The 18,245-nt window shown below is 36.1% G+C and overlaps 1 protein-coding gene across 1 annotated transcript; it reads right to left on the reverse strand.

Moving 5' to 3' along the window:
* Window positions 1–2,616: 2,616 nt before the first annotated feature.
* Window positions 2,617–4,094, reverse strand: LOC149812157 (growth-regulating factor 1-like). Its single transcript, XM_089992992.1, has 3 exons — window positions 3,920–4,094; window positions 3,317–3,704; window positions 2,617–3,088 (listed from the first exon to the last, which is right to left on the reverse strand). The coding sequence occupies exons 1-3, from the start codon at window positions 4,092–4,094 to the stop codon at window positions 2,617–2,619; spliced, it is 1,035 nt and encodes a 344-aa protein (XP_089849118.1).
* Between the last annotated feature and the right edge of the window lie 14,151 nt (window positions 4,095–18,245).

The raw sequence follows: 18,245 nt of genomic DNA on the forward strand, positions 1-18,245 counted from the left end.
GGGATTGTATTGGTTTTTGAAAATCTCATGACAACAGCGGGATTTTTTTAAAAAGAAGCCGATATTTGTGACTATGACATAAAGCTTGCCGATATTTGTGACTATGACATAAAGCGTGTTATGGCTCTTAAAACAACCATGGACAGCCTTGACATTAAATTTGTAGCATTTATATGAAGTTCAGTCTCTCTTTACTATATGTTGAACCAATTTGTTGTAGCATGGGGACAGTGATGAACTAAAGATCAATATATTTTAAGGATGAATTAAAAAGAATAAAAATATATAGGAAGCGACATCACAAATCCCTTACATGGGAAAATCTTGAAGAAGAAAAATCTCTTAATATTGTGAAAAATCTTTTTTTTCTTGAGAAATGATCTTTGAAAAGTATTATCGTATAAAAATATATAATATATAATGAAAAGATTAACAAAATTGTTTCTATTGCATTAATACCGTGAGAAAAACATGTGATATTTTCGAAATAGGTAATTTTTTTAAAGGACCACAATTTTTTATATTATATTTGTTTTTTAAAACACTATGTAAAATCATGATATTTTCAAAATGCTTGCCATATTTGCGACATGGGGAAGAAGATATCAAATCACCAGTTAAGTTCATCAGCATCCAAACCTAGGTAAAAATTTAAATAACTTTGTACGGGCTAGTGGTAGCTGCAATTAGTTTTAAAACAGTTTGTTTTGGATCTACATAAACAAAACTTATGTGCCTTCTTGAAATTGTAACAGGAATTTTTGAATTGTTCAGGAAAGTTAAGTTCCATTTTAAAAAATTGTTGTCCTTTGTTTTTTAATTACTTTTACCACGGCCAGTAAATTTTTTTTCGATGAACGCTCAGCTAGTACTTGTGCCCTCCAAATCTACTTTTTTTTTAATTGAAAAAACCATCTTAAGATCATAAACCTAGTCGCGATGGCTCTGCTGCTGACCTGACAGCATAAAACTCAGACAGCTTCACCTCGCCCAAGGAGTCACCATGCCTTGGCTTGCGCAGAGGGTCTTGTGCAGAGGGTGACACTCGTGGGATATCCAAATCTACTTGCATAAGTTTTCATTTCCATCCCATGATGAAAACGGGAGGCCGGATATATCGTTTCAAGGTGCCCCATCCCACCGTTATTCTCTTTAATGAGAGAGAGAGAGATTTAATTAAATTCTGCTTTCTAGTGTTATTATCCATCCGCCATTTATTCTATTTCTTTTGCCAGCCTATGTGAATGGAAATTCGTCATTCATTGCATTAAGCTATAGTAACACCCCATATTTTCAAAACAGAAAATAATCTCAAATAATTAAATATTTTCAAAATGCCACCTATTTTGAAGAATATCGTGATTTTATGTCAATGTTATTGAGTTATTAATACGATATTAACATTTTGTATATATTTACAATTACAATAGTTTCATTCTATTTTTATGTATTTTATTATATACTTTAAAATTTAAATATACCTGTATTTTCTGATATTTTACTGAGAAAACAATTTTTTTAAGTATCGTGAAATTATCCTTTGCCGAGAAAATTCCGAAACCGAGATTTGTGACAATGGCATTAACCTGGTCAAGCATTAGCACCTCACTTACACGAATCAAAGAAGTCGAAAAGAAATTGTTTTAAGTAACCTTCACATATAAAGACCACTTCCTCAAATGGGTAGCTAAAACTTTTTGCAGTTCCAACAGCGAAATTAGTGTAAGCTTGGTAGCCAAGGTAACAGAAGCACCTCTGTCCTCTCTCACCGAGTTGAGCCTCTATTATAGAGAAGTAGCAGAAATTTCTGTACTGCTCAAAACAAGACACAGAAAAAGGCACAGGTCTCCTCATTAATTTCACCACTGAGCTCCCTAACAGTGAGGGAGTGCTCCTCAGTGGTTCAGACAGACAAGAACAGAAAAATGAAGAAAAGAACAGTACCTCAGTCGTTGCACATGCAGATTATTCAAACATTCACTAGCAGCAGGTCTCAAACATAGTAAAGAGGGGCAAAATAAAGAAAGCCAGGGAAGAGAAGAGGGGGCAAAAAACACAGAAGCAATGAATAGTTGCAGAAAGCAAAAGACTAAATATGCTTGCACATCAGTTGACTGACTGGACTTTTCTGTAGCGCCACAGCTGTTGCAAACTCATATTTTTCAGTACTGAAAATCTGACAAGTAGAATTCCATCATCTGCATTAAAAAAAATATGCAGGTTGGAATCCAAAAAATTGCATAACTTTAAGAAAGAAATTCTCCAGTACCAGCAGACTGAAAGAAGACCACATAATTAAGAGAAAGCCGCCTGCTTGTGGAAAATAATGGCAATCATAATAAAGATTACAATCTATCGAGAACAAGGAGAAAATGATAAAACAGTTCAATAATACGAATCAAGTTGTGGAATCTGAGCTCTACAAAGAATAATATAATCAATATGGGTGTCGGGGATCGAGAGAGAGAGAGAGAGAGCATAGTTCCATCTTGTTGCACATCAAAAGATATGAAAATAGGAAAAAAACCACGCACGTTGACAAATGAATTTACCTATAAAAATCTCAGGAATTGATTGCAGATGATGTCTGCTTAGTTTAAGTTACCTATGAGTTGATCATGAATTGGTTGATGAGAAGTCTGAAGAAGCCATGGGGATGGAAATGGAGAGCTGGGTGGTTGAGAAAGACTTGTCATTGGATCGATCCTCATCGAAACCAGACCAAGAATCTCTGGCTTTAGGCCAATCATCAAAGAAGCACCGAAGTGGCTGCTCTTCATGCACCCTCTCTTCTTTCACATTTCTAGATTTTTCGTCCATGAAATCGCAGCTCAAAAAGCAATGCTGCTGCTGTTGCTGTTGCTGTTGCTGTTGCTGCCTAGAAAAATCTTCAATGCTCACAAACTGTGAGAATTCATTATGTAAGACAGAGCCACTTCTCTCTTTCTTCTGATCAAGAGTGCCAAGTTTGAGAGGCATTAAACTCCATTGACTCTCTTGAGAGGAAGTCTCGGCGCTTCTTGAACCGCCTGAGCCTTTTGAGAGGAAGTTATGCTCGTCTACATCCTCTTTCAGTGCATGGAAATACCTGCAAGAGAGAAAATACAAACCAAACAGGTTTTAAAACAAAATGCAAACAAAATAGTGATGACATCATATGCACCTATTATCGCATCACTAAAACAGATTGCAGTAGGCCATCTATGTGAAAAATTATTGGGTTTTCCGTGAACCAAAAGATCTAACCATTAAACAAATTTCTTTCTTATTGTGATTTCTGAGTTGGTTTGCAACTAGGACAGGTATAGTTCTAAACCTGTAATCCTTATCAAAACAAGAGTAAGATCCTGAGTCAAACTGCAGAGGGATACTGCTAGTTTGAGGTGAAAATCCAATGCTAAAAGCTGTGGAAGAGGAGGAACGTGAGCCATGCAAGGCCTGAAATGGGACACCATGGTGATTGGCAGCCAGTAGAGATTTGGATGATGATAAGGACGAAGAGGATGGTTGAGTTGTTGAGGATGCGTTCACTTCCACATGCTTTCTTGAACGGTTCCGGCCTCTGTGCATGTGCCGTTCACAGTACTTTGAGTCCGGAAATGCATCCTTGGAGCACCTCCATTTCTTCCCATCTGTTCTCCTGCATCGGCCAGGCTCGGGGTCTGCTTTCCTACCGAAACCCATCTGCAAGCAACCCCATCCTACTGAAAAAGCAAAACAAAAAAATAAAATAATAATTAAGGGGACTCAAACCAAGAAAATCCCATTTCTTATTTTTCCTTCAAGATCACCTAAAAAAGAATAAAACCAAAAAGAAAAAATCACAAAGTGGACTAAATGTAAGGGCACCCCAAATCATCAAAAGCACAAAAACAAAAAAAAGAAAGAGATCAGTAGTTAGTTTTGAAAGGGGTAGTACCAGTTTGTTGACCAAGAAGAGACGCAGAGATGGAATCAAAACTTCTTCTTATGGGCAGTAGAAGATCAGGAGGAACAGGGACTCCGGCCACCATGTATTTAAAGATGAGAGCTTGGTATTCAAGTTCTTGCCATTGTAATGCAGTAAAGGGCGGTCTGCTCCTTGTGTTGAACATGTCCTTAGATTGAATCAATACCCACCTAGTTTTTTAAAAAAAAAACAATACCCACCTAGAGAAAAAAGAAAAGTGGAAAAGAAGTAAAAAAAAAAGAAGGGGAAGAAAAGGATCGTGTGAGAATGGTAGCAGCCAATACTAGCAGTAGCAGTAGTAGTAGTAGAACTAGAAACAACTACTAGTCTGCCTTCTCTTTTTTATTTCTCTTTAATCTCTATGATGATGCAGAGATTTCAAGCAGAGGGGCGCGCTGAACATTTCTTGGTATGCATGGATAAAATGATTATAAAACTAAGACTCTGCTCTGCCGTTTGCTGCTGCCATTATGACTGCAACGCTCAGACCTTGTCTCTCTGCCATGTTTACGGAAACCCATAAACATGGGGTCGGGAGAAAATAATCCAACATAAACTAAGAGAATTATCATACCGTCTCTTTCCCTATAATTTTTTTTTTGGGGGGGGGGGGGAGGAGAGGAAATTTCTCTTTTCTTTCATATTTGTGTTTTTGAGAGTACTCTCCTTTTGTTTTGCACCTGAAGCCTATTATAACAATTTGACTTGCTTAATCATGAAAATGGGTCTTGTGTAAGAAAAACTTCTGCCTGCAGGCCATAAAGGGTCTTGTCAGACATGAAGTTGGAACTTTAAATAACGTCAAGTCTGAACCTTAAAAGCATGTATACATAAGCATTTGTTTCTTATTAAATAGCATGAACCCATGTTAAAAAACACCAAGGTTCCTTAGCATCAGCATCTTCCTTCCCGGTTACCAACCTTTTATAAAAAAAATACCATGGTGACTTTTTCTTTTTACTATAAGACCCTTGTCTTTAGGTTAAGTTAATCAACCAGTGTCATTTCAGTAAATAACACGTGTTGAAGAGTAAAGGTTGCTGCATTGGCACTGTTGTCGAAATGTTCACCCACCAAATATGCCAGGAAGTTCTGGATGCTTATGTGAGCATATGTTATTACTTTTAGGAAAATTTTCAAAATTAAACTTAAAGTTTTGGTGATAATAAAAATTACACATAATGTTATGATATTGTTAAAAACTAACCTAAATTTCTGCTACGTTAATTAAAAACACATTTGTCAAATTAACTTGGGTCATCCTTTTGTGCAAGCCAGAGCTTGGCGATTAACTGGGGAAGCCCACGCTGTCAGGACAGTGATCTTAAGTACAACAGCCAGAGTCAGTGCAGCTAAGTCTATGATCCTGAAGGCGGTTTATTCGTGTAGATATAAAAAAATATAATAATAACTTGGGTTATCATTAACTCAAGTTGAGTTAATAAGATAAAATTATTGATTTACCCTCAAAACAATAACTTTTTGGCAAAAAAAATTCAGACACACCTAAATTCTGACGATAAAAAAGACATCCAAGTTTTGATCATTATGGCAAACATTTAATAGCAACTTCAACGTAAGTAAACCTTTTTTTCAATAACTATGAAAAAGTTTAGGTACACTTTTAACAATATCTAAAACTTAGATGTGTTCTTTATTATCGCACAAACTTTAGGTGCCTATTTGAAAATTTTCTGTACTTTTTAATTATTAGCAGACCAATGTTGCAAATGTCTGCCTACATTATTTACCTCCAACTACTTACAACAACTAATCTTGTTATCATAAATAAGCATGCTTTAACTCACGTTGGTCTTTTACTAGAAATATCTACAGCCATCCTGAAAGATGAAAATAGATGAGAATTATGAAGGGTTGTGGTTATGCTAGTTTTTGTAGTTTAAGAGATTCACAATTAATCTTTATTTAGAAGAAAAAGGGAGGTTTTAGTCAAGAGAGAAGGGTGGTAGGAGGCGTATTATTTTGCTGCAGGTTCAAGGGAGGCAATCTTACATGCTCCTGTGAGTTTCCTGTTCATATTCAGCGAGAAATGCGAAGATGTTAGCAAAGATTCTTTGGGGGGCACAACTTACTAAGAGACCACCGTATGTGTTCATTCAAAGGCTAATAGTAGGTTGGCAGAAGATGCCCTGCTTAACGTGGGGCCCTCTGACATTTTGATTGTTGCCAAGTGCCAAGGACACGCAGTTAGAAGTTTAGCCAAAAAAAGTACAGCTCATCTCTCTCTCTCTCTCTCTCTCAAAATTGTTGCGTCTATTGTGTGTTACGGTGCTCGACAATTTAGTACATCAGAGAGAACATATCAGATGCCCTTTAATTTTGCAAAACTGTATAATTTGGACGTGGTGATCATAATGATAAATTTTGCGAGATTTATGAAAATCTCACGAAAATATTGCAAGAAATTACCCAAAAGTTAAGAACGGTAATTTCTCTTGATATTTTCAATTTCTCGCATTTTGGTCAAAAACTTGCATTTTAAATGTGCGATATTCATGTTTTTATTGGCTATTTATCATGAAAAAACTGTGTAGTTTTTATTTATGAATATTTTTGTTTATATTTCCTTCTAAAAAAATAATTTTTTTATATTTTTTATTGCCAAGATTTTGCAGAAAAAATGTGAGATTGTCAAAAAAAAATTCAATTCCACGCGAGTTTCGGCTGCTGATATTTTGCCGTTTTTAACTTTTGTCACTATGGTTGTGATGCCTTTCAAAAGAGTATTACACCGTACGAGTTTAGGGAAATATAACTTGGTATATATCCGAGAAGTAAATATGCTAAATGGGACATATATATGTTTAGTAAAAATAGTAGCTCTGAAACAGTTTTACCTCCTAAACGTCCAAAACTGACAGGTATTTTTTCTTAATCTAAAACCATACATATGTTTTTCATTGTTTATTCACTAAAAATCATGCAATGAATTGAACCAATTTAACGAAAAAAATTTATTTCTTTTATTCTCAAATTTTAATAATAGTTAAGAAAACCCTGTTCAAAATACGTTTTTTTATAAAAACAGTGAAAACTAGAAAAACAGCTGAATCCATCCTTTTCAAAACTAACAAAAAGAATGTTCTTTTGAGAAAAAAACATTTAGAACACAAAATTATATTTATGAAAATTACTAAAAACAACTCAACTATTGATTCAATTGCATTTATCTTGGGTTTAGGTCATATTAAGTCTTAAATTTCTGTCCCGAAGTTCCAAAGCCCTATATACCTTGATTTTCAAGAAAATTTAACTTATATGTTCATTTTTTTGCCTCACTTTACAAAACAGAAATCGAACTAATTTCAGTAAAGTATAAATCTGATCAGTCTAAAAACACATCTTAACATGAAAAATTACCTCATGTAAAGCATGTTTTCTATTAGGTAAGTTACAGAAAATAAATCTATAAATTTAAATTAAGAAAACACATATGAATATGCTTTTTTAAGTCATTTAGGCTGATCTAGGAGATAACACTATCTATGACCAAAGTCACTACTCTCTCCCACTACACACACACACACACACACACACACACACATATATATATATATATATGAGAACTGAACATATTAGCCCCTCTTTTCTCGTTCTGCCCCGTTAGACCCCATACTTTGAAGTATTTTATGATAGATCTGAACTGTTAGATGTGTTTAGCATGCTCGATTTAGTGAGAATTGACTCTTGAATCATGTTTTTTCGATAAAATATATTTTTATGAGCCAGAAAAAATGGATGCCTTTATAGCTATTGATTTCGGATCACCGGAAAAACCTGTATACAGGTCAGATTCTGGTGATCCAAAAGCCCGTTCCCACTAAACAAAACCTATAGATCACATCTACGGTATTAGATGTGAGAAAAATACCAAAAACTAAGCTTTTTGAAGGGGCCTAACAGGGCAAAATGAGAAAATTAGGCATCTAGATCGCATCTTAACGGTGAAATTTTAGAAAAAAATAAAAAAAAACTATGAAAATCTTGATGCATACCAGTTTACATATTTTGTTGGTTTACATATTCTAGTTACCCATATATATATATATACTGCACATCCACAATGATGAAAATGCCATCCAGTTGCTGCCATTTTACTGACTTCAAGTCTGCTGGTGGTTCAGCTACTGCTCGTGTGAAGGACCTCAACTTGGCCAACATTGGATGTTCCACTCTAAATGATTCATTGGGTGGGTGGGTGGGTTGCAGTGGACTGGTTATGTGCAGTATCTGGAAACCAACTCAAGGTTGTCTTTTGTTGTGTGGTATGCAAAGGGTGTCTGGCGATTTGATGATGTGGGAAAGATGGCTTCTTTTGAAGACAGCTCGCATTAGCATCTCTCCAAGAGGCTCATCTTTCTTTCCGGAGAGCAGATCAGGTGGTCATATTGTACATGTATATTCATTCCCCACCACACATCTCATTTGGGAACTGTACATCTCGTTTGGGAACTGTACATCTCGTTAATTTGGAAACTGTGAGAGAAGTTCATGTCAGATGCATCTTTATCAAGTATGATATGCGATGGGAATTGAATACAAAAATTGCGGATTGTTGATGCTTTGAGTTTGCTGAACAGAGTGTGTTCAAGTTCAACTTCTTTTTTGTGTCAAGCTGAGAACTAGAGCTCATGAAAAGCCCGAACTTAATGAGACGAGCGCAAGGTAGCGCATTTACAAAAAAATTATATTTTTCAGTGTTTAAACTAATAGAATTTGGTCCCTAAGCTGAGCTCGAGCTGAATTATCCACAACATAGATAATTGTATTAAACTTGTAAGCAATAGGATTTGAATTCTAAACTTGCTTGCATGTCAAACACCTGAACGGTTGAACCAATGTGATATAAAATATATGCAAAATATTTGTATTATTAATTAATAAGCCTATACAAGTTGAGCCAAGTGAACATTGGTTGTTTGTGGTCAGGCTTGCCCAGCCTATTTCATGAGGTGGAACGAAGATGAGCTCTTTCCTAGCCAAACGTGAGCCGATCGACGAGAAGTTTGTCTCATTTTTTCACTACAAGAAAAACGCTAATTAGCGATGGCAATTTGCAATAGAAATAATCCATCGCAAATTAATGATGGATTAGCGAGATAAAGATATTTGTCGCTAACCTTTATGATAGAGACGCAAAACCAATTTGTAGCTAATCTGTCGCTAATGCTAATTTGTCGCTAATGCTAATTTGTCGCTCATTAGCGACGGATAATCGATGGAATGCTTTCCGTCGCAACTTAGTGACGGATCAGCAGCAGAACCTCTTCGTCGCTAGGTCGTCGCCAAATAAGCGATGACCTAGCGACGACATTTGACCGTCGCATATCCGTCGCTAATTTTTTCGTAAATCCCTAATCAGAATCATTTCTTTCTCTTTTCTGTTTTGTCTCTCCCGCCAAACGCAATTCTTCTTCGCCACCTGACGCTCCCCGGCCCGTTGCCCTCTCGACCGCCGACCCACGGCCGTCGCCCAACGCTCCCCCTTCGCCAACCTTCGTCGCCCTTCTCAGCAGGCACCGCCGGCAGAATCCTACGAGCAGAGCCACTGTCGTCGACACATCGGCGACATCTCGGTCATGGTCCCCCGTGCCATCCCTGTCGTCGTTGTCTTTTCCGGTGTCTCCCAGGTAAACCTTGCGACCCCCTATCGCCTTTTCTCCCTTTCTTTCGGGATCGCCAACAGGGGGTGCCCCCCTGCCTTACTTGTTTTCCGGCAGGGGGTGGCCCCTCTGCCTTGCTTCTTCTTTGGCAGGGGGTGCCCCCCCTGCCTTACTTTTTTTTCGGCAGGAGGGTGGCCCTCTGCGTTGTTTTATTTCTCCGGCAGGGGGTGGCACTCCCCTGCCTCGCTTGTTTTCTGGCAGAGGAGTGGCCCCCCTACCTTACTTGTTTTCCGGCAAGGGGTGGCCCCCTGCCTTACTTTTTTTCTGGCAGGGGGGTGGTCCCCTGCGTTGTTTGATTTCTCCGGCAGGGGGTGGCACCCTCTGCTGAGCTTCTTCTTTGGCAGGGTGTCACCCCCCGTGCCTCATTTTGTTTCAGACAGAGGGTGCCCCCCCTGCATTGCTTGATTTCTCTGGCAGGGGGTGGCACTCCCCTGCCTGGCTTATTTTCTGGTAGGGGGGTGCCCCCCCCCCCCCCCTTACCTTACTTGTTTTTTGGCAAAGGGTGGCTCCCCCTACCTTGCTTCTTCTTTGGCAGCCCCCCCCCCCCCTGCCTCGCTTAATTTCTGGCAAGGGGTGTCCCCCTGCCATGTGTTTTTCGACAGAGGTAGCCCCCCCTGCTTTGTTGAATGATTTTTTTTTCGGCAGTGGGTGCCCCCTGCCTTACTGCTTCTCTGACAGGGAGGTGACCCCTCTGCCTTGCTTGATTTATTCTGTAGGGGGTGACACCCAACCTGCCTAGCTTGTTTTCAAGCAGGTAGTGGCCCCCTTGCCATGTGTTTTCCGACATGGGGTATCGGGTGCCTTGTTGATTGATTTTTTTTCTTTTCAGCAGAGGGTGGCTTCATTTTAATACAGTATCTCTTGCAAATTTCTCAATGGATCCTGCTTGTGCCCCGCCACCCGTGGTAAGTAAGTGACAAAAATAATGCAAATCGGGTAAATACCCATGGTGAGTAAGTGATGCAAGCGCATCACATGTTATTTAATTTATTGGATGCAACACTTTATTGTTCATACACTCACTTAGTTGTTGATATCTAGGACTGCTTTGATGGAGTTTGGAGATCATGATGAGCATGATTTTAATGTATGAGAATAGAAGTGTTCTTATTTTTGGAGTACGAATTTCATGCTAAGCATGGTAGTAGTTAGCGGGATATTAGAGTGTGTTTGCTGCAGGTACATATTTGATATTATTTTGATATGAATTATTTGAATGTATTGCAATGTTTGATGTGTTTGTATCCATACTTGCATGAAGTTATTTTTCATTTGATTATATCTTCCATGTGAAATTGTATCATGATTTTTTTGTTCAAATGAATGTATCATTCTATTTAATTTGATTTCAAATTTGTAAATATTCTCGTGATATGTATAAATATGATGTGATGGTGTATTGCACATGAAAGTTTAAACAAAAAATTGCTCACAAACAATCATCAAACAAGAATTAATAGATAAATTAGATATTTATTTCATCATAGCATTATTAAGATTTTCTTTTAACTGGTGATGATAATATCTGTAATATTATAAAACAAAATGGTTACAAACCATGAATGGATATATCGTAGGATAGTTGATAATGAGGTATCACATGAATATATAGATGGTGTAGATAGTTTTATTGAATTCACAACGGCAAGTGTCAGTATAGTGGATCCCACCGGTCGGATCAGATGCTCCTGCACAATGTGTAAGAATAATTGATTTGTAAAACCTCATGGCGTTAGACATCACCTATACAGGAAGGGTTTTGTTAGTGGTTATCAAAATTGAATGCTTCATGGTAAAGAATTTTGGAATAATTATGATACAAGGGTGGATGTGGTGCACGATAATCCATATATGGACCTGATATTTGATACCGTAGGACCGGAAATAGGTTCTGGTGTGGGACATAGTGATGCACCAACTGGGGTAGAGGAAGAAGCAACAAACGATGCAGCTAGTACAATCTATGACTTACTTAGAGATGTTGATGAACCACTCTGAAATGGTTGCGAGAGTCACACTATCCTTTCTGCAGTTCTTCAACTACTAAATTTGAAGTGCGAGTTTAATTTGAGTCAATCATGTTTTGACTATTTGTGCTCTATTGTAAAGAATATGTTGCTCAAAGATGAGAAATTGTCATAAAATCTCTATCGTGCAAAAGTTATGGTCAATGCTCTAGGTATGAGGTATCAAAAGATAGATGCTTGTCTCAATCACTGCATGTTGCATTTTAAAGATCAAGAAAAAAGCAGATCACGTTCATCATGTGGACATCCTCAGTTCAAGCCAAAAACAAAGGAAAATGGTAGCACAAGGTCAAAAGAAGTGTCATATAAGTTACTCTGCTATTTTTCTCTCACTCCTAGATTACAATGTCTTTGTATGTCTTCGAGGACAGCTAAACAAATGATATGGGATGCAAATAAAGTTTGACATGATAAAGACAAGATCACACATCTTGTTGATGCAGAAGCTTGGAGGCACTTTAATCGTACTCATCAGAACTTTGCTTTGGAAGTGAGAAATGTTAGGCTAGGTTTATGTATAGATGGATTTAATCCATTTGAGGATAAATCAACCTCATACTCGTGTTGGTCGGTATTTGTCACCCCATACAACTTTCCTCCAAGCTTGTGTATGAAGCGTCAATATCTTTTCTTGTCTCTATTGATCTTTGGTCTGACGTCTCCCGGCCAAAATCTTGATGTCTATTTGAGGTCATTGATTGATGAACTAAAAATATTATGGGATGACGATGTTCTCATGTACGATGTCCACAAAAAACAAAAGTTCAATATGAAGGTTGTTGTTCTATGGACAATCAGTGACTTTCCTACATATGGTATGTTATCTGGTTGGAGCACGCATGGGAGGTTAGTATTTTTGTACTGCATAGAGGATACAAAATCGTTTATATTGACGTATGGAAGGAAGTTGTGCTAGTTTGATTGTCACCGTCGATTTCTACTCAGCGATCATTCATTCTGATGATAAAAGAATGTGTTTCGAGCAGGCACAACTGAAATGAAATGTCCACTAACAAGGTTATCTGGCATAGAGATTTTAAGAAGATTGTGATACTTTCCATGTGGACTGACAGATGCCCGTAGGGCAACACCCTTTATTGGATTTGGGAAGAATCATAATTGGACAAAAAGATCTATATTTTGGGAACTACCATATTAGCCAACCTTATTAATACGACATAATTTAGATGTCCTGCATATGGAGAAAAATGTGTTCGATAATGTGTTCAATACAGTAATGAACGTGAAAGGAAAAATAAAGGATAATCTGAAGGCACGTATGGATTTAAAAGTGGTATGTAAAAGACCAGAATTGAAACTCAAAGAGTACAATGGCAAAGTACTGAAACCAAAGGCAAGGTATGTACTTGGTTTAGATCAAGTAAAGTTGGTATGTCATTGGTTGAGACAGTTGAGATTTCCAGACGGCTATGTTTCTAACATTGCTCGGGCTGTGAAGATAGACGAGGGACAGTTATGTGGGTTGAAGAGCCATGATTGACATGTCATTATGTAACGATTGATACCCTTAGCATTCCATGTTATGTTACACAAACCTATATGGGAGGTATTGTCCGAGTTGAGTAGATTTTTTAAAACATTGTACGCAACAGAAGTTATAGTATCTGTGATAAAGAATCTCGAGGAATCTGTTGTAACTACTATTTGTCAACTAGAGAAGATATTTTCACCAGCATTTTTTGATGTTATGGAATATATGGTCATACATTTGCCATATGAACTTAGGGTTGGTGGACCTGTGCAATATCGGTGGATGTACCCATTTGAAAGGTATATGTTTATTTAAAAAAAAAATCAATACTATTGAGAAATTTATTGTAATCCGAGATGTATATTGTTGACAGATGCATGTTTGACCTCAAAAAAAAGGTTCCGAATAAAGCAAGAGTAGAGGGCTTTATTTGTGAAGTGTACACCTTAGAAGCGATTTCAAATTTCTCATCTATGTACTTTGAACCTCATATTCCAACACGTTACACATGCCCACCTCATAATGATGATAGAGAACAATTAACTGTAACTGACAAATTATCTATATTTTAACCACTTGGACATGCATTTGGCAGTTGTTGGTCAAGACTCTTGGAAGATCGAGAGCAAGACGCAGCACAAATATATATCATTTTCAATTGCTCAGCAATCGACCCATACATTGAGTAAGTATACTTAATACGTAACATTAAGTTTTATACGTATATACATGGTTCAGTAAAATAAGTTTATGTTAAGTGTAGACGATTTGATCTGGAGTTGCGAAGAAAACTTCCACAACTCACTGATGCAGAAGTATAGAAAGAACGTGAAAATAAATTTGTGGCATGGTTGAAAGAGTTGGTACGGACGATTGTATACATTCTTTCCCTTTATACAGTAATAAGATACTTAATTTGTCGTGATCATAGTCCATGTTTGTGCTTGTAGGTCCGCCATGGTGATGTTAAAGATCAAGGAATATGTGATTTACAAAATGGTTTGTCTAAAGTTGTGCAGTGTTACAATAGGTACATCATAAATGGTTATCGGTTCCATATAAAAGACTATGATGTCAACAAGTCAACGATGAATAGTGGTGTGTGCATCAAGGGTAGCAGCTATGGTAAAAACGAACATGACTACTACGGTGTTATAAAAGAAATAATGGAGTTGACTTACTTAGGTACAAATAATAACTTAACTTTATTCAAGTGTCAATGGTTTGATCCCACAGCAATAAGATACGACAAAGTCTCAGGCATTGTGGAGGTGAATGGTAAGTCAAGGTTTGGAACATATGAACCATTCATATTAGCCTAGCAAGCTCAACAAGTATACTATACTTCATATCTGAGTACAAGGAAGTTAGATAGAAATGAATGGCAGGCAGTTTGTTATACCCCAAGTATGATCAGTTATAGTAAGACAAAATTGCTGAAGAGGGTGAATACTATCAATCAGATGATATGTATGACTTCTCTTATGGTCACGATGTCGCACATGGTATGCATGTCATATCTCCATTGACTGATGGCACATGCATGAAAGAATGTGATCCAAATGATATACGAAGTGGATGGGCGCTAAATGAAGAAGAAGAAGATGATGACGAAGATGAGGAGGAGGAGGAAGAAGAAGAGTATAAAAGTCAGACAAGTGATGATGAATCATTCACGAGCTAGTGAAATACAACTAGCAATGATTGTATTGTATTGATTTAAATATATTGAAATGTATTGCAATGTTTGAATGTCTTGCATGAAGTTTTTTTCATTTTGATCTGAATGATCTGAATGATTTGAATGTATTGTATTGATTTAAATATATTGAAATGTATTGCAATGTTTGAATGTCTTACATGAAGTTTTTTTCATTTGATCTGAATGATTAGAATGATTTGAATGTATTGAAATGTATTGTATGGATTTAAATATATTGAAATGTATTGCAATGTTTGAATGTCTTGCATGAAGTTTTTTTCAATTTGATTTGAATGATTAGAATGATTTGAATGTATTAAAATATATTGTATTGATTTGAATATATTGAAATGTATTGCAATGCTTGAATATCTTGCATGAAGTTTTTTTTAATTTGGTATGAATGATCTGAATGATCTAAATGATTTGAATGATTTAAATGTATTGAAATGTATTATATTGATTTGAATATATTGAAATGTATTGCAATGTTTGAATGTCTTGCATGAAGTTTTTTTCCATTTGATCTGAATGATCTGAATGATTAGAATGTATTGAAATGTATTATATTGATTTGAATATATTGAAATATATTGCAATGTTTGAATGTCTTGCATGAAGTTTTTTTCAATTTGATCTGAATGATTAGAATGATTTGAATGTATTGAAATGTATTTTATTGATTTGAATATATTGAAACATGTTACAATGTTTGAATGTCTTGCGTGAAGTTTTTTTCAATTTGATTTGAATGAACTAAATGATCTGACTGATCTGAATGGTCTGAATGATTAGAATGGTTTGAATGTATTGTATTGATTTGAATATATTGAAATGTATTGCAATGTTTGAATGTCTTGCATGAAGTTTTTTTCAATTTGATTAGAATGATTTGAATGCATTAAAATGTATTGTATTGATTTGAATATATTGAAATGTATTGCAATGTTTGAATGTCTTGCATGAAGTTTTTTTCAATTTGATCTGAATGATTTGAATGTATTGATTTGAATATATTAAAATGTATTGTAATGTTTGAATGTATTGCATGTCTCAGATATTTTTCGAATTAATTATGTATGTTCGATAGGTATAGAGTTATGAATTGAATGCACATGTAACGTGTTAAAATTATTTGAATGTATTGCAATATTTGAATGTCTTGCATGAAGTTTTTTTCAATTTGATCTGAATGATTAGAATGATTTGAATGTATTGAAATGTATTGTATTGATTTGAATATATTGAAATATATTGCAATGTTTGAATATATTGTCAGTACATTTTTATTTGTTAGAATATGGTTCGTGGAGGATACACTCATCGAGCACCCAGTGGTAGCCAGTCTGAGCCTTCATCTTCACGGGCTCCTTCGATAGGTATATCATTTAAATAATTATATATTTGATTAGTTAAAATGTACATTGTGTGAATTTCTAACTCATTGTTATGTAGGTGTTGTTTCACCTATATATGACCCACCTACGCCGAATGCGGGGTCTTCTCAATGTGACCCACGATAAGTAATTCAAATAGTATATATCGATGGTCGACCGTAAGTATTTCATTGTCACTTGTTCAATATTTAACTTATAAAAAATATATATTGACGGTTGATTGTTAATGTGTATCTTTTCATGTCCAGCGCGAGGTTTGAGTAGCAAGAAGTAATACGAGGAATTACAAAGTCATTATTGCATCATCTTTCAGGACCGGTAACGCAATATAAAGAGTACCCGAGAGAGGTGTTGGACAGCCTAATTTCCTCATTCATGGTATGCAATCATTTATCATAACAAGCAGTGTTTTATATTTATGTGTGCTAATGCTCTGAAAGTATTTGTAAGTCTCCCATCACTTCGTGAGTGCAAACAAGAAGAAAGACGCGAGGGTAGTGTGGCAGAAGGTGGCTGCCAATCGATTTGTCGACATGTTGCACAATATGAAGACTGCAGCAAAAAAAATAGGTGGTGGGATAGATGATCCACTGCAGTGGAAGGGACATGGGCCGGCTACTGTCAGGAGAGATTATTGAGACGGCATGTGCGACAAGTGGGCGAGCAATGATTTTCGAAACCACTCAGCAAAGGCTGTACAAAACTGAGCAGCGATGCCCGATGCACACTTGCACACAGGTGGATCTAGAACTTTTGAGAGCCACGAGAAGAAAATGGTAAGTCATTAATATATATATATATATATATATATATATATATATATATATATATATATTGTCAAATTTGTAAGTATTTTTGCATACTTATTAATCAATTTTTTATATCATGTCACATTGCAGGAAGTAGAAAAATAAAGCATTGTACCTTACAATGATTTGTTTGTTGAAACACATAAACGTAAGAGCATGAAAGATTTTGTATCAGAGAATACGAGAGCGACAATGGTATTATTTATTGTATTAATAAATATTATAATATACAAGTTACTTTGAATTATGTTATCATAAATATTGTAATTCTTAATTATTAATTCATATTCTAATTATTACTTTGTATGAGTCATACGAACAGCAAATGATACAGCGATATGGCGATGACTCCACTCAGCATCCGTCTTTTGATCTTGCAGCATGGGTGACTGCTACAGGTGAACCCAAAAAGGGTCGTGTGTTCGGGTTTGGGAGTAACATGAACACCACACCAGTCGTTGCCTCCTGCAGCACGGGCTCACAGAGTTCTCCCTCCAGCATCAACTCTCAACGTCCTATTGACCCTACTATGTCTTGGGATGGTGTTTGTTAGCGTTTTGAGGACAAAATGCAACACTTTTTAAATGAAGTCATTCACAACCTTATCCGTAATGAGTTATGTAACTTTTTTTAGGACAGAAGAACTTCATCTGCATTCAACATGAGCTCAGGTGCCCGTCAGGTATGCATGATTGAATTGCTATAAATTTTTTCTTATAATTTTGTTAATGTCCTTCAGTTTATTACTAGTCTATATGTCATTCAGCCATTTACTTTGTTGCATTTGATTAAGTAGATTGCATATAATTTATTTCATTATGTTTTGTTTATAAATACTAACATTTTTGTTCTCTTTTGTAGGATGTTGGAGATGATCAATGTAGAGGAGCTGATGGAGGCATGAAGGAAGAGGCAGATCGAGAAAATGAAGAGGATGATGCCCAAAATCTTGGTGAAGATTAGATTTTTTTTGTTTGATTTGTTTGACAAACTTATAACTAATTATAACTTCGCAAGGATTGTACTTGGTAGTTAAAGTTTGCTTAACTTAGCATTTCTATTTAATTTGTATGCATTTTTTATTTATACTGTTTTTTTATATGCAGGATATATGAATTGTATAAGAAATTTTTCTCGAGTTTCAAAATATTTCAAAAAATAATAATTTTTATTATAAATTAGCGA

The sequence above is a fragment of the Nuphar pumila genome, chromosome 17 (assembly GCF_984573655.1).
Source record: "Nuphar pumila chromosome 17, dmNupPumi1.hap1.1, whole genome shotgun sequence".
NCBI classification, from domain to species: Eukaryota; Viridiplantae; Streptophyta; class Magnoliopsida; order Nymphaeales; family Nymphaeaceae; genus Nuphar; species Nuphar pumila.

Coding starts and splice junctions, on each gene's coding strand:
- LOC149812157 (XM_089992992.1), bottom strand. CDS start 4,094: ATGTTCAACACAAGGAGCAGACCGCCCTTTACTGCATTACAATGGCAA. Junction 3,705..3,919: donor TCTTCTTGGTCAACAAACTG/GTACTACCCCTT, acceptor TTGCTTTTTCAG/TAGGATGGGGTTGCTTGCAG. Junction 3,089..3,316: donor TGTTTTGATAAGGATTACAG/GTTTAGAACTAT, acceptor TCTCTCTTGCAG/GTATTTCCATGCACTGAAAG.